Below are 17,179 nucleotides of genomic sequence, written 5' to 3'. Positions count from 1 at the left end.
CCAGATGTCACAAATATGACATGCAGGCTATAAAGCTTCTGCTGCTTTTACTCTATGGTATCTATTGAGCATATTTAGCAATATACAAATAGAGCTTTGGAGATATGTAACAGGTAACAGCCTAAAAAGTCATAAATAAGTGTATAAACAGTTTCTTGGTTCACTTATACAGTATCTGATTGAAGAAATGTCCGTGTTTAATAGTGAGTCAGAGCTTTATTTCTCCAAAGTTACTCATGATCATTTAGCTAAATGTAAACAAGAATTTGATTATTTTGCACTGGTTTTCATTTTTGTTGTATTTATGTTCAACCACATAACGTACTGCCAAAAAAAAAAAAAAGCAGAATGCTGGAACTGTTGCTCAGACCTCATCCATTACATCTGTAGCTTATCTGTTAAATGCAGCATGTTATAAAATAGCATCAATGTCTGCATTACCAAAGCCTCTTTGGATGATCCTTCAGTGTCATTGATGATCCTCACCTGGGCTTGGCACTAATTCTTCTAGGAAGATGTCTTTCTCTTCCTACAAGTTAACATTTAAAGTAGCAAGTACATTACAGTGCCTTTCTAGTTTTCAGGACACTTCCATCTGGGTGAAAGATGTTTTCTTCTGTTACAAGGATGGCCTTTACAACTGACACACCATATGGAAAATTCTGATACATAATGTTTACAAATGGAAATACAACTCTTTTGTTTATAAATTATGAAGAAATAACAGCTTCACCAGACAGAGGACTGGCAGATATGTTGACTGGTGATCCTGAGAAGTGACCTACTACCTGGTTACCATAAGTCAGAGTTCAAAAAGTTCTGCACACCTAGATACCTAATTAATGCAGAAAATTGTTTGACAAATTGTGTGTCTTCTTATCATTAACCCTGAAAGAAGCAAAAGCAAAAGGACACAAGAGGAAGTGAGATTTTAGTACAGTAGGTCTGAAAGGAAGATTGGGAACTTGTCATATTTGGGTGTTGTAACCTGAGATCTTAAGAAGTTTGAAAGAAAACGTAATTGCATATTTTTCCTGGAGATGCAGGCTCATTTTATCACAGTTAATACTCATCCATGTACACCTGAGATTTTAAAATGGTTCTGCCTCAAAATATATGCACACAACTTAGGTTTTCCTTTAAAAAAGAGAAAACCGTTCACTAACAGGGAAGATGCTGCTTTTTGCTTCCAAAGCAATGCTTTCCAGAGACCAAATGTTTAAGGAATGTGAGATTATTGATATTAATGAATTTAATGCAGAAAACTAGTGTGTCCTTCATGGTAGCTCTTATTCTCAGCTTCTAGATAATACGAAGATATTAATGCTGCTTCTGCTAAAATTGTGAGGGGAGGAGGAAATGTTATTTTTTCTTCTGGTATTATGACTCCTGTTTCAATTGCAAAATGCTAATTCCAGCAGCATTCTGCACTTTAATTTAATAATTTCTTTGAACCACTATAGGAATATATGGTTCACTGAAAACCAACATTCTTTAATTATAAATAAATCATTTTATTTAATGAAGAGTGTTTCATTTATAGATGAACAATTAAACTGAATTCTGATTGAAAAAGTCTTCATTTAACTGTGGACCACATGCATCTCTATGCTCTGAAGATTTTATCTACCATAGCTTCAGCCCATTTCATTTTCATTTAGGTCTGAACTGAGAACATATTCCATTTTCTAGCAAGTCAGGGAGGAAAACTTAATGTGAAATCCAATTTTGCCACCATTATTTGCAAAACATGAGAACCCAATTAATTAGAGTGGGGCTTTTTTTAACTTTCTTTAGATACCTGTGTTTTTCTCAGCTGGCATTGTTTGTTCCTTCCTTTACAGGATTTGATACTAGCATATTACCTATCTGTAAGGATTCATTGGGCTGGATGTTCAACAAACTGGATATGAACTATGACCTTCTCCTTGATCACTCTGAGATCAATGCTATTTATCTTGATAAATATGAACCATGCATTAAACCTCTCTTCAACTCCTGTGACTCCTTCAAAGATGGAAAGCTTTCCAACAATGAATGGTGTTACTGCTTTCAGAAGCCTGGAGGTAATTGACTTAATTCCATGTCAGAGAAAAGGGATTGCAATTCAGTATGCTATACTGTCACTTCCAAGTAAAATTAAAAGGCAAAGAGGTTCTGAAGATTTGTGTGATATCTATAACCATGCTTCCACAATACAATTGCTTGTATATCTTTAAGAGTGGTGTTGATGTTCATATTCATGCACAAATTATTTGATACCTCATGTAACTATTCCATCTAGAGAGCAGCATTCATAAGTTACCTGCCTAAGGATGCAAAAATCCAAATATCCCATACTTCAGTCTAGTGGATAGCAGGTGAGTTGCTGAACAGCACAGGAAGCAAGTTTATGTCCCTCCCATGTGCACTACAGTGTATAGAGCCCTCTCATTTCTTTAGTTTTGTTTTTATTTATGAGGCACCCAAAGTTTTATAGCTTTTGTTTTGTGATCTGTACTTCCAATGAGCACTCAGGCTTGATTTCCTCTAGTACTACAGTATGTGGTTGGTTCTCTTGGCTGTCAAAGGGATGCAAGGCGGTTCTTCCAGCACCAAAGTACAAAGGAATTAATCTTTTTCCTCTCACATGGTGAGTCCATCCCTCACATCCGTTCATCCTAACAAGAGAAGACCAGTGAGTGGACCATTCTAGCTTTTGACTTAACTGAAATGTCATGATCTTTCATGAGACGTATAGGCCCCCAAAGCCTTTTTGCTCATCATTATTACTCTCTGAATCTCTTTTAGGTACACCCTATTTTATCAATTCTGGAGCTTAGAACTTCGAAGCTGTTAACCACTTCTATCATCTCACTGCTTACCTTAAATTCCTCTAGCTTTCCAGTAGACATGACCTTCATTTTCTTGACGTTGAAAGGAAGTCCTGCCTTTTTACTCTCCTGCTTTACTTTTAGAATGACTGCTGTTAGGTCTTCTTCGGTTTCTGCCATCAAGATCCATCTATCTCAGGTTATTTACTTCTTTCCCACTGATTTTGACACCAGCCCTCAGTTCTTACAGACCTATGGCATGCATGGCATGTTCAAGATGTAGACTGAATAGGTATGGCACCAACAGTAAACCATACACATTCCATTCTCACCATGGCACCCTCCTTATTGTAGAGCTTTCTTATCAGAAGAATCAGGTAGTTGAGTTTGAAGCCTGCTTGTTCAATTGTTACTTATCTCCATATAAAGTTCTAACCTGTTCTAAAGGATTTTCAGCAGTATCTTGCTGGTATATAGTATTAAGGCTATTGTTCTGTAATTCTTTTAAGGGACTGGGATATAGATAGACCTTTTCCAGTCTTTGGACCATGCTATTTTTTTTTTTACATGTTAGTTGGCAGAGAGCTATCATGATCTTTACTGTTTTCATACCAGCTTCCTTTAAGCACTCTGTGGTTATTTTATCCCCCACTGGGGCTTTTCTAGCACCATTGGTTCATTGTCAACTTCTTCCATCTTGAATACAATCTTATCTAAGTTGGTTGTCTTGTACAGTATTTTTCATGCATTCTTTGCACTTTTTTAAACATTAAATCCTTTCCATGAGTGTTCCTTATGACATTAACATGATGTTGGAACATTCTTGTGATGTCTCTAATTTTCCTAAATAGATCCCGTGTTCTTCCAGTTTTGTTCTTTTCTTCTGTTTGCACTCCCAAGTTGCTATGTGTTTTCCAGCTTCCTCTTTTAACTTCTTCCCACAGTTCTTCCCACAAAGGTCCAGATCTTTACTCCTGACCTCAATCTTCTATTTCCTCAGGTCAGGAATGTGTTATTGCTCATTGGGATTTGATTCTTTCTAGACTTTTTCAGCCTAAAGCATATTTCTGTGGTTAGGAGATGATAGTCTGATCCATACTCAGCACCTGACAGTGTTTTATAAGTCAGCAGAGAAATTTTCTATCTGTTGCTACATAAGATGTAATCTACTGTGTTACTGTGTTGTCCATTTGGATACAGATATAGAACTGTCATTTGGGTTGCTGAAAGAATGTATTAGCAACGTACAGACCATTTTCTGTACAGAAGTACCAGCCATTGGCCTGCTTCCATGCAGGTCCCTCTCCAACTTTTGCATTAAAGTCAGTATTCAGAGCCTGGCCCAATCCAAACAAGCCATGGGTGGGATGTAGCATAGACATTCCTTTAGTCCTTCTTTCCCTTTGGTACAGCAATTAGTCCCAAACCAGTATACTTTCATTAACTTGATTTAAGGTATTATCTTCTCCTCTAAAGTGAGAAGGGTTAACAGTAGACATCTGACTTTTCCCATACTCATACCTGCTTATTACCACCTGTATCCCTCTGACAGTGAGCCCAAAAACATTTATTGATATGCAGAGACTGTTTGAGGAGCAGCTTTTTCCCAGATGAAAGAAAGGTTTTATGTAATTTAGGATTACTTTCCAGTGTGTGCAATGGTTTCTATTTTAGAGCTATTTCTCCTGTCCAAAAACACAATTTCAGATATGGAAGTGTTTTGTTCTTTTCCTTGTGTTGTTTCTTTTAGACTCTTCATTTAAAGAGAACAAAGAAAGATTGAATTGTGGCTTCAGAAAGACACCATTCAGATAGTTTCTAATATATTCAAAGATAAATTTATCAAATTTCATATATCCTTTTTCTATCTTTCCTCTTTTCCATTTCATAAAGTATTAGTCTGTTTAATGCAGTTCTCTCTGTTAATGTTTTACTGTTTCTAATCCTAATTTTTCTTTTTGAACAAAGTATTTCCATTTTCATCCTCAACTGTTCAATATACTATTCTTTAATCTCTCCATATTTTTCTTCTTACTAGTTTTACATTTCCTTATATTTCTGTATAAGTATAAACAAAACCATTATTACATAAGCAGAAGACGTTCACTCAGAATGTTACATTTTGTTAGAAATCTGCAGAATACAGAATCTCTTTCCACATTCTCAGAAGCATCTCTATATCAACATGATACCTTCTCCGTCCCGTCTGTTTCAGTAATAGTCTAAGAGGAATAACAGATGCTTTTGGGCTGCTTCTGGGAGGAATAGAGAACCTTCTTTGCAATATCCCATACAAATTTTTGCAAGCAGTATAACAAAAATTCAGTCTTCCTAGACATTCAGCTTACAGGTAGGGAAGGAGGGTGCCAGCAACGTGTATTTGACATATACACACAAAAATTTCTGCCTTTCTCCACTGTAGGGCCAAACTTCTAATGCGTGCATGGTCTACTACTTAACTACTACAAAACACACTAAATTCAATCACATGAGGACCTTGTTCCATTGATTAAGCAGCAGGATGCTCTGTAAATACCCTGAGAAATGTAGATCATGGCCATGAGTTGCAATGAAAACTTCAGAACTGCTTCAGTTGCTATTAGTTTATAGCCTAGGTAATTGCTTAAAATGAGGAAATTAATTGACAAGCCAGTGGTAAATTAGCATCCTGTTTATATCAGGCTGATGAAGAGAAAGAAAAAACTGTTTAACAACTAAAATGGCCCCCAAACACTATTTTTAAGCATAGCATGTTGTGAATTTTTTAATTAGTAAAGCTAATGTCATGCATTTCTTCTGCTGTACAGTACAAGCATATGTAGTTTGTTCATTCCCAGGTGAGCAATAGACTACATTGCCTGTCAATTGTGAAGCTAATCATTAGAGGGTCTGTCCCTCACCATCTGGAAACTCATTCTCATGAATTATGTTTTAGGCCTCCCATGCCAGAATGAGATGAACAGAATTCAAAAGATGGGCAAAGGGAAGAACTTGATGGGTAAGTTTAGTGATTTGCCACTCACTCAAGCTATTAATTAAAGCCTCCATTATTACTACTACTATTACTTTATTTATTTATTTATTTATTTTTATATGGCTACCCTTCTCATCACAGTGACTCCGGGCAGCAAACAAAGTTTAAATAGAAACCACAATATAAAACTTAAAACTCCTCTGGTGGGAGGAAACGGGCAGTGACAAATTTGATAAATAAATAAATAAAACATACAATGCTAAACATATACTGCAATTCAAAAGCAAAACACCTGAAAGAATAAAAAGCAGTGTAATATAATATCAACCCACTTGGGCTTAACTGACTACATAACTCCCACTGACTACATAACTCCCAAAAACAACCAGTTTTTCAATACTTTTCAGAAGGCAAGCAGGGTTGGGGCCAATCTGATTTCAGGTAGTAGGGTGTTCCTGAGGGCAGGTGCTGTGTCAGAAAAGGCACACTGCCTGGGTCCCACAGGATGGCATTCTTTAATCGATGGGACCCATATATAACACAGCATCATATGTTATATGATGTAATCAGTTCCTATTGAAATAGCAATGGTCCCTGTGTGCCACTTCATAAAATCACATACAGAACAGAAGATTAATATATGTGATTCATGACTTGGCATCACCTTTATAGCAAAAGGATATTGTCTTCTTACCAAAGTCTTAAATCAGGTCCATTAAATTAAATTGACATTGGGCATAGATAGATATATTTTCTTGTTACTGTTTTGGAAATCTAAAGCATAAGAAAAGACCTAAAGCTACAGTCATATTCATACTTACCTTAAAACAAAACCTACGAAATTCGATTGACCTTCTTCCTGAATCAACATGCATAAATGGTATTTATTGATTCTTTTGCTCCCTTAAGTCTAAATTGTACTTTTTAACAATGTTATAATGATAGGATTAAAATAAAGTAATATATTAACAATCTAATTGTTTCAAATGAAAGTGATCTGAAATCCTTCCCTCCTTTGTTTCATTGTTTCAACTTATTGATTAAACTCATTGATTGTTTAGCATGCTATCTTGGGACTAAGCCAATGTGGTTTATTTTTGAATAGGATTGTATGATTAATAGGGCTGTGGCCACTTTGAAAATGAGAGGAAATGCTTTTGATCTTGCACAACCATATTACCTCTCTGGTATTCTTTAAAGCTGCCTAGCATTTTTTGGTGGAAAAAAAAGATCCAGCTGCTTTAAGAGTGGTATTAAGAGGTGAGTCCTTAAAGCAGCTGTACTTCTTTTCAGGTTCACTTTGAAATCTGAAAAAAAGGGGCTATGTTAATGAATAGCAGAGAGGTGCTGTGTTTGCATGTGGTTGAGATCACTTCTTAATCATTTTGGAACTACACACAGCCCTCTCGATTAATTTCTGATTAACCCACTCTCCGTAAATGGAACAGTGTGCCTTTTAAAGTTTTGGTCTTGCTTATTTATTTATTTGATTTTGTCACCACCCAACTCTAGGATGACTTTGGGCAGCTCACAATATGACAGAACAAGATTTTTTTTTAAAAAAAGCAATAATCGGTAAATGATGAACAGCCAAACAACTTAGAAAAACATATACAAAATACAACCAAAAAGGGGCTCCACTCTAACAAAAGGCCTGGGAGAGCAGCCAGCTTTTGGTGACGTTCCAGAATACCATCAGAGTGGGAGCCATGCAGATCTCAGGGGGACCTTCATCCACAGGGCAGGCAGCACAACAGAGTCATCCCAACAGATGACAGTGTTTAATTGGAGCGACTCTGTTGGCTCACATGGCTGGGCAGAAATCTCGGGAGACAGGCAGTCCCTTGATAAAACTCTATCAGGACTGTTAAGAGGCTAAAAAAGCAATGAATCAACAAAACTCATTGAGGTGAATGACACTGCTTTAAAATGTGTGTGCTGTCATTTCTAGCCAGCTTTAGATATAGCAACTCCCTTTTCTAAGTCCCTTGCTTTTCTTGCTGTGTCTCCCTACCTAAGGCCCTTATCCATTTGTATCTGCAACTAACTGGGATCCAGTAGGTTCTTTAGGATTCAGAGGCAATAAGCTGGAACCAGGGTGAAATGCCAAAGAGAATTTTATGGAATAAATATGAAGAGAGTTAACAGAGAAAGAAATACCAATCCACATCCCTTCAGCAGGCCACAGATCCCAAGAATGGTGATAAATGGACCCCCTGGAGCCGGGAGTTGCATAGCATCCTCCAGGACTTTGGGCCTACTCAGAGGTTCAAACTGGTTGCTTTTGCCATCTTTTCAGACAGGGAATATAAATGAGAACACCTAGAAATGGTACGATAGCACATCTTATCATTTTAGACGGTAGAACCTTTGCCAAGAATATTTTTTATTGAAGGCAGGGTCTCTAGCAGACAGCACCTGGGGATGGTCTGATGACATGCCTTATTAGAGCCTTGGAAACCCAGATAAGTGACCCTTTGTTTATGAGAACATTCTTAAGCAGCTATTGTTCCTCTTCCCTTGGCAGGTATTAGATTAAGGAGCTGGTGTTGTCCTCTTTATCTGAATGGTTACAAGTAGGAATATAGATAAGAAGCAAGCAAGAGTGATTAACAACACACTGATGCAATCCACAAAGCCTAAGTGCATTTGTGGAGGAATTTGCAATGCAAAGCATGCCAAATTCCATACAAAGTGTCTAAATAACCCTTTCTGCAGATGTATTCCTGTATATGCAAAGGGGGAAAGGGGTCCATGCCACTAACTCCTCACAGTCTTCTGCAGGACCAGTGCCTAGAGGCAAGGGAACCAAAGCAGGGCCATGAAAAGAAAATCCGCTGTAAAACTGCAACTTTGCAAAGCCATCAGTGAGATTACCTAACAATGAAGTTTGCCGGGAAAAGCAGTTTTCATTTCAGTGGAACTCACTCAGGCAGAATTAGAGGACTGGTCTGGCCAGAATAACTTTGCATGCATTTGGAGGCAAAATAGTTCAATTAGCATCATGTGTTCTGGGTAAAATAGTAATCCAAATTCTACTTCTGTAGCTACTGCCACAAACAGTGGTTTCTTTCTTTCTTTCTTTTAAGGGTGTTGAGTCACAACATGGCTCCTAAATATCATTTTCCCTACCTGCTAAAAGAGATGAATTGTTTCCTTCTCTCCCCCTACCCCAAGATTAAAAAAACCAAACATCCACCTGGTTTAGCAACTGCAGAAGAGGTAATGAATGAGGATTCGTTTGGAGAACTTTGAACACAAGAGAGTTAAACATTCCATCTCATTTGGGCCCTGGACTTTAATTTCATAATCACATGCACTCAGCTTCCACTCTCACTGCTAGTTTCTTTCACCTTCACCAAGACTTTTTTTTAATGTGTTTGAAAAGAAAGCCTAAAAAATATGATTTTCACCACAACTGTTTTAAAATTAGGCAAGAGAGAAAGGTAAAGACTATTCAAGCTAAATGTGACTCCTGGTGACTAATTTGAGACATCCATGTTACTTTCATGGCATCATAATGGACATGATTTTCCACTGCCTTCTCCTGGGATGTTTTTTCAACTTCCAATTCTAGCCTACAGCTCTGGCCTTTCCTGGTGGTCTCCCATCCAAGGACTAGCTCCAACCCTGCATAGCACTTTTTTTTTTTTTGAGATCCACCAAAAGTTGGCTTGGTACTGTTATCTGAGCTGGACCCAGATCAGATACAGGAAGGTTAATATACAGCTATTTATAAACTACATTTGTAACATTTAAAAATTGGACACTCACTTTAATATCTGCAATAGCTGAGGTGGAAAATGCATTTATTTATAATGTATGAAATATTAGAGTGATTTCTCATTTCTCTGTCTTTTAGGGAAATAATGGCATGGCATTTCAAGCAATGCATTTTGTTCATTTTTTGCCTTCCATGGGAAATGGAGTGAAAATAGCCCTTTTGACATATACGCACACTTTGCAGACACACTCCATGTATGGAACTGGTGAAAGAAGCTCCTTTCTTATTATTACCAGTAAATCAAGGAGCATCTCTCTGACAAAAGAGTGACCCCCCCCCCCCCCAATATCACTGCACATAATAAAAGCTGCTTCTCTGTGTCTGACAGCGAAGCAAATGGCAGAGAATGGAAATTACTACAGAGGCATCCATGAGGAATTAATCTAACTGATCTCCAGGTAGAAGTAACTTGGGTTGTATGTATGCCTTCAGGTGCATTAACACTGCATCTGCTGAAGATGATGACAGAAGTCAGCCGGTTTTCTTAAGGCAGGACTGATTAAGCGAACAGCTGCAGTTATACACAAAGCCACCTTGTATCAGCGAGGTTGTTATAAACCAGGGGTCCCCAAACTCTTCAGCTCATCAACCCCTTCATGAAGTTTCCTAATTGTTCATCAACTCCTAAACATATATGTAAATAATTTAATAAATATCACTTTAACTAATGGTACTATGAATAACAATAATAAAAATAAAGACAGGGCCTCTCTCACTGGTGGTTGACCATCCAACCCTGAGTAACACTGTCTCACCTCTAGCCTTCTCATCTTCAGGACTAGGGACTGGCATGGAGCTCTGCAAAGACCCCAAAAAATTAATTGACCCCAATTGACCTTCCATCATTTATCCATCATCTATTGACCCCCAGACATTTACTGATCCCCTTTGACCCTCAGCCATTTCTTGTATAGTCCCATTGACCCTTGGGGTCGATACTGACCACTTTGGGGAACCCTGGAAGGCATACCTAGAAAATATTTTGTCTTGTCTTGTCTTGTCTTGTCCATGTAGCCAACTCACCTCGCCCAGCAAGACACATCTGAGTTTCAATTCACCTTCACTCATCTCCAACACAGAACCTATATCTGCACTTGCATGACCTGGGTCACATACGAAGTCAGATTACCCAAAGTCAGATTACCCAAACCTCTCCCTTTAGAAGACAAATTGTCTTTTAAAAACAATGGCAGAATTTGGGAAAAGAAACAGGGCATCTCCAGCCACGACAGTTCAGGAGGGGAGTCCAGGAAGAGCTGAAACGGGGAAATCTGTTTCAGGAAAAAAAATAGTTGTCTTTGAAATTATACATTAAAAAAATGCTAAAATAGAAATATTGAGTTAGATTACTGTTAATTTGACGGTGGGTATTTAGGTCTAATTTATTGACTCACTCCTTGTGTGTTTTATGCGAATTAGCACCTCTTTCTGTCAGAGTTGCTTCTATATTGTAGCATTTTGTAATTTGCTCAGAGCCTTGTATTGTCTTGGATGTTTTTCTCCTGGAGGTTCTTTTCAGATGCTGTCTGTAATTGGAACAGCTCTATATTTTCATCTCCTTTGCCACTGAATGCTTTACACGTTGAATGTTTTAAAGCTAAAAAGGAGTTTACATACCCCCCCCCCCTTTTAATAACATTTTTATTCTCTCTATGTCTCATGAGTTTGGTCTATCTTCCACAAAGCAGAAAGGGGAGGAGGGATGAATTTCAATAGTTGGGTTTCTTCATACAACCCGGGTAGGAGGTGACTAGAATTTATTCTCATTCTCTCTCCCTCCCTCTCCATTTTAAATTGCCAGAAGGTAACACAGGTTATGGGAGCGTTGCCTCTTTCACACACCAAGGTTAGGGGGAAGACTGTGGTGGATTTCAGAGCTGCCCCTCATTCCCAGAGAGGAGGGGGCACATTCCAGGCAGATAAGAGATTTCATAGTCCAGATTCTGTTTGTGGGAAAGCTAAGAGGTTCAGGGTAGCTCCGCCCTAGAGCCTCACTGATTATTTACACTTAGGTCAGTTAGAGCACATTCAGTCTGGCAAGATTTTGTCTGCATGGTATGAACAGTAAAGAACTAGAGTTGAAGACATAGACTCAGCATAGTTCTTGGCCTGTTTCTCTTGACATAGATACACATGAGGTGTTTCCTGATAGTTAGGTGGGACAGCAAGAATCACCAAATGCTACATCAAGGCAGGAAATGGAGCTGGAGTGTTTAGACCTAAAGGACATCTGGGAATAGTTTTTCCACCCTGCTGCTACAGGGGGTGAAAACAATGGACACTAAGGATCAACCTCAAGTCCAAAATAATTCTTCCCTCCCCACCCACCCCCCTTACGACTTTCAAGATTTTAAACGGGTGTGGTTGCTTTGTGCCTGACACGCAGGAAGGAGTCTAACTGGGTCAGGTAGATGGAGGAAAATATTTTCTTCCTTTTTTCTTCTTTTTCGTAGTTCTTTTCAGCAGAGACCTAAAGTGACTTACACAAAAGTTATTTTTATTTTGACTTTCCAGGCTTGACAGGATAGCTAGATTAATGTTAGGAGACAGAGCTCTTTCACATGCTATGGAGAAATGAGATGATGTCTTTGCCCAGCCAAAGACATCTTGAAGTTCCAGATTCCAAGAGTGTCATGCCTGAGGACAGGACAGGTAGCTCAGCTACACCAATGGGACCCAATGAACCAAGCACTGTGATGGGACCTATTGACCCATTTGAGTTAAAGAAATTATAAAGCCAACTTCAGTTATAAAGCCAACTTCAGCATCAAAAAGAATGGCATTCCAGAGGTAGGGAAAAGTTTAAACATTGGAAATGGAGCAAGTGGAAAGATTGAAGAAAGTAGTGTTGGAATAAGAGGAAAACAAACATGTTTCTCAACTAGAAAGTGAGAGGCTGAAGAATGGAATGTTTCTACTGCAACTAATCCACAATCTCAGGAGCTCCTGTGGAAAAGTACAAGTTTTCAGAATACAGGAAAGGGGAGGATCCTAACCACTAAACTGGACAATTGAGAAAGGGCTTGCCACAGTGGAGGAAAGTTAGTATATGTGTTTGTTAAGATAACTGATTCCCTTGTTAAGGGCTATGAAATGACTTGGGGGTGAAATGGACAGCTATGCACTATTTAAAACCATGGTGAAGTCCATGCAAGAATTGATGCCTGAAAGTGTAGAAGGAATTTCAAGTCTCTACAGTGAAAGATGTTTGATTCCTTTCAGGCCTTCACCCACAGAATGGACATGATATATAACTGATGTGAACAGGCAAGAGCCAATACAGTTAGGGAAGTCAAAAAGCTGATGAAAGTGGAACAGTTCATGGCCCAAATACTCAACCATATTTATGATCAAGAATTTCTAATGATACTCAGAAACATAAAAGACACCAGGAGGGATACCCAAAAGCTGGTGGCTTCAAGGCCTCCAGGGGCAATGGATATGTTCACAAAACTTGAGAGGAATTCTGGCCAGAGTCAGTCTAGGAGTTATACTATATCAAGCATCAACAATGCTACATTACTCATCACCCAACATACCACTAAGGACAAGCTTCCTGACAGACCCAGCCTCTACATGTTTCAGATGTGGAGAAGTGGGACATCTCAAGAGAGACTCAAGTAAACCAGATTGAGTCAAAAAGCCACAGCCAGAATAATCTCCCAGTAAAGGATTTCCTAAATTCAGTGTGAATGCTGTTCCATCCATGAGGTGGGTGGATTTGGTACTATATAGAGATCCAGTACTGGCGTGGATTGATACTGGAGCCAGGATTTGCCTAGGCCAAGCAGACACTTCCAGGGTAATTTATCCTTATATTATTAACAATACAAATTGTAAATTAAAAATGAGACAGAGACTTAATAATTTTCTGATTCTTTCCAAAGCAGCATGCACTGCATGCGTACAGTATATGTATGCTGGTTGGAAAAGATTGCACTGACTCGTGCTGTTTGGTACTGAAAAGCTGTATCTTGGAATATAATGGCACGCACACAGGTGTGTGTGTGTTCCCTTTAGTGATTGCTTTTGGATTACTAGCACTACAGACCTCTCCATGGCATAGGCTCCATCAAATAATATTTACTGCTAGGTACATACCCAGCAAAATGAATGAGAGGTGCACATCTGTAGTACTCAGTGGATTGTTCTTATACAAACATTGACACAGAACTGCCAGCAATTGGGCTGGGTATTTATGGTGGCAAACTTTACTCCTTCATAAGCTGAAATAAACCCAGGTAAGCTGTGGCCTCTATTCAGACCAAAAATGCACCTTGTGTCACAGTATCGTATTTACCTAAGCAGTGTTGATTTAGGAAGAAACAGAAGGCATGATAATTTTGACCTAGCTATCTAAAGAGCCCAAAAGGACATTTTGGAAAATCAGAGCCAGGGTCATGCCACATTACCTGCCTGCTGCACTGTATAATTACAAAGGTTTTTATTACTGACCCAGTCTCCATTTGCTGCCTCCAGGTGCCTTCATCCCCCGCTGCAACGAAGAAGGCTATTACAAAGCAACTCAGTGTCACGGAAGTACTGGCCAGTGTTGGTGTGTTGATAAGTATGGAAATGAGATTGCTGGCTCTAGGAAGCAAGGGACAGTTAGCTGTGGTAAGTGACATCAGACGTTCTCCAAGAAAATAGGAGTCTGCCCTACGTAAGTCATTGCCCATCCCTGCAAGGCTGGCTAGGAAAGTACAACATGACATAGAAGACATGTGTTAGCCATCAGGACAACTATCTTCAAGTCTTTGTATTTATAACACAGATGTGCTCATGCAAGAAACCTTTCCTCCTAAGCATGAAAGACAATGTGAACTTGGTAAAAGAGTCCAATCTGCTTTCCCTGTCAGCTTAAAAGACAACAGTGGCTTGTATTTATGTAAAATATACTGATGGAGTGATTATTGTGGGTAGAGATGTTTTGTTTGAATTTTAATATGATGCCCATAGCAGGAAAAAAACCCCACACAAATAAAGAACTTAGCAGAGTTGCCTTGGGGTTATGTAACGCTTCAAAAGTAATTCAGAAAAGATGCTTTGAAGAAGCCACATCTTTTCCTGGCATCACACTGCTCAAAGCACATTTTTGGAATTGCAACTGAAGCATCAGGCAAGCATCGCTGTCACAGAAGTTAAATATGAACAGTTGCTGCTAATTCTGCCAGCCACACACATCTGTGGCCACATGCACTTTGCATGTTGAAGATGTGACATCTCAGCCCAGCCAGCCCAGCCAAAGGCTCACTGGACCTTGAGCAGAATCCAGTCCCACTCCCCACCATGGCTGGCCATATCCTCTTCGCTGCCAAGCCTCAGTCCTTCCCTGTCAAGTGGTGTGCAAGCAACGCCAAAAGGCACCGATCCTGCGGGAACTCCTCTGGGAGTGCCAACTGAGGGAATGCAGGCCAAGTGCCGTTTCTACAATTCCATGCTCAGTTCAGTCCTTTCAGTGAGGAAATGAGTTTAAAAGGACACATTTTGGCTTTAGAGAAATGCAGCACTGAAACTTTTGTAAGCCAGTCTTCTTCAAAGGCATTCAGTTCTTATACATGGAAGGTCTGCATCTGGAATTTCTTCTTCAGATTCAAAGCATGAAGAGTAATGGCACTGGCGTTTATTTCATTGTAACACCACTAAAGATAAGAAAAGTGGTGGTGGTTAGACTTCTTCTAGGAACCTTTTCCACTCTTTCTAGCTGCAAAGACAGACATTCCTGTATATTTGCAGTGGGAACGTTCTGTGTTGCAGAGACTTCTGCGTTCTTTATTAAGGGACACCTTTGATCAAGAAAAGTGCAGTCAGCCAGGACCGGTAGACAGCCTGACTGTCAGAAGAGTTTGTCTGCCATTATTGATCTTTGCGGGGAACCTCAGCTCAGCTCTCAAGGCACACACTGTTTGAAAGCCAAGTCTGTATATACTGTGCCACGTAGCTAGCAGCCAAAGCCATAAACAAACCACTATAGTTATTTTGATGCAGGACCACCCAACATTTCTTACCCTATTTCTTATTTGACTTGGTAGGTAGGATCACAACTGGAATATTTCTGGTTCCATTTATAATCCATTCTTTCTTGAGATGTCGAGTCAGGATCAATGGATCAAGTGTTTAATGATGCTTGTGGGGAGGTGTTTTGAGGTTTGCAATTTACTGAGACCACCGACTCATTTCAGATACCTTCGAATACTCATCAGATGGTGGTGTCTTTCAGTCACCATTGACCTGGAATGGATTTGAGCCAACTATTTAGAAATGTAAGGTTCTGTCTTCAGCTGTTGCTTCCTCCTGAAAACGCACGGTGTGGGGGGGGTTCTGCCAGGACTGTATGCTCTTTCGAGTTCCCGTTGTGATATCTTCCATTGTGGGGGGAAATATTTAAAAGCAATACTGACAAAAAGAATTAATTTAGCTTAATGGGTGAGACAACTGACATACCAAGGCAGAAAACTGGGCTTAAATTATAGCTTTGAATTCTTCCCTTTTGCAGAAGAAGAGCAAGAAACCTCAGGGGATTTTGGTAGTGGTGGATCAGTGTTATTGTTGGACGACCTGGAAGAAGCACATGAAGCAGCAAAAAAGGACAAACAGAAGATACATGTAAGAGCAGCTAATGAGGATGATGAAGATGAAGATGATGATAAGGATGATGAAATTGGGTATATATGGTAGTTCCCATAACTCTGAGGACTCATGTTTTGCACAATATCACAAATCATTTCGTAACTCTGCAGAGATAATGGAAACATCAGGCATCACACACGGAGCTCAGTCAATAGCTGTATGGGCCTCCCAGTATGCACCCTGATCTCCTTCACAATTGGGCTTTCCTTTCACTTTACTGGTAGGCATAACTCCACAGGCACAATGGAGATCAGCATGCATACCTGAATCTGTCACTGAAGTGAACTGGGAAGACCTTTTGCATGTGGGTGCTCCTTGTACACATGGGGTAACTTTATACACACATGTGCATTTGGGCTCCTGTGACCATCATACTGTCAGTAAGGACAACTCTCTCTCCACTTGATTTAATTTTGTATGCTATGTATTAATTTGGAAAACCGCTTTCACTCTCAAATAGCTGCTGTTCAGAATAACTGTAAGCATTGTTCTCATTTGTTTTTCACATTTTCAGAATTAAATCCGTTCATGCAGCATATCATTTTGAATGAAACAGAAACCACAGCAGGGGGAGCTAGCCCAAAACTAGGCTCCTCTTATACTATAGTTTCTGAAGTTTTCAATTGGCGGGTCCATTTTCATTGTGCCATTTGCTATCAGCTACTACTCTGCTTTCTGTTTCAGCAGCTAAGGCAGGTGATCTTTTTGTCTTGCTATGCAGAACTTGTTAGAAAAGATCAAACTCCTTAGCACTCTGGCTTGGCAGAATTATTCCATTTTATCTCCTTCTCACTTTGCCTGAGAACAAAAGCAGAGCTGAATTCCAATAGAACTCAGTTAAAGTTCTCCCCACTGACTAAGAGTGTAGAGGACAAGATGTTGGTTGACCTTTCAGCCCATTAATCAATCTCAGTTCAATTTAAGTTAATGAAAGTGATGTTGACTAAAAAAAAATTGTTGACTTGCATGCTTACACAC

The 17,179-nt window shown here is 39.3% G+C and overlaps 1 protein-coding gene across 1 annotated transcript in view; it reads left to right on the top strand.

Moving 5' to 3' along the window:
- The window catches only part of SPOCK1 (SPARC (osteonectin), cwcv and kazal like domains proteoglycan 1), a 532,754-nt gene extending 516,182 nt beyond the window's left edge, over nucleotides 1-16,572 (top strand). Inside the window, exons 8-11 of the mRNA XM_063292278.1 lie at nucleotides 1,845-2,066; nucleotides 5,749-5,811; nucleotides 14,051-14,188; nucleotides 16,068-16,572. Of these exons, the coding sequence (XP_063148348.1) occupies nucleotides 1,845-2,066; nucleotides 5,749-5,811; nucleotides 14,051-14,188; nucleotides 16,068-16,249 (605 nt within the window). The 3' untranslated portion in view covers nucleotides 16,250-16,572. The remainder of the gene's footprint in view (nucleotides 1-1,844; nucleotides 2,067-5,748; nucleotides 5,812-14,050; nucleotides 14,189-16,067) is intronic.
- The last annotated feature ends 607 nt before the right edge of the window (nucleotides 16,573-17,179 follow it).

This window comes from Candoia aspera, chromosome 2 (assembly GCF_035149785.1).
Source record: "Candoia aspera isolate rCanAsp1 chromosome 2, rCanAsp1.hap2, whole genome shotgun sequence".
In the NCBI taxonomy this organism is placed as follows: domain Eukaryota; kingdom Metazoa; phylum Chordata; class Lepidosauria; order Squamata; family Boidae; genus Candoia; species Candoia aspera.
This window is presented reverse-complemented; position numbering and strand designations above follow the sequence as displayed.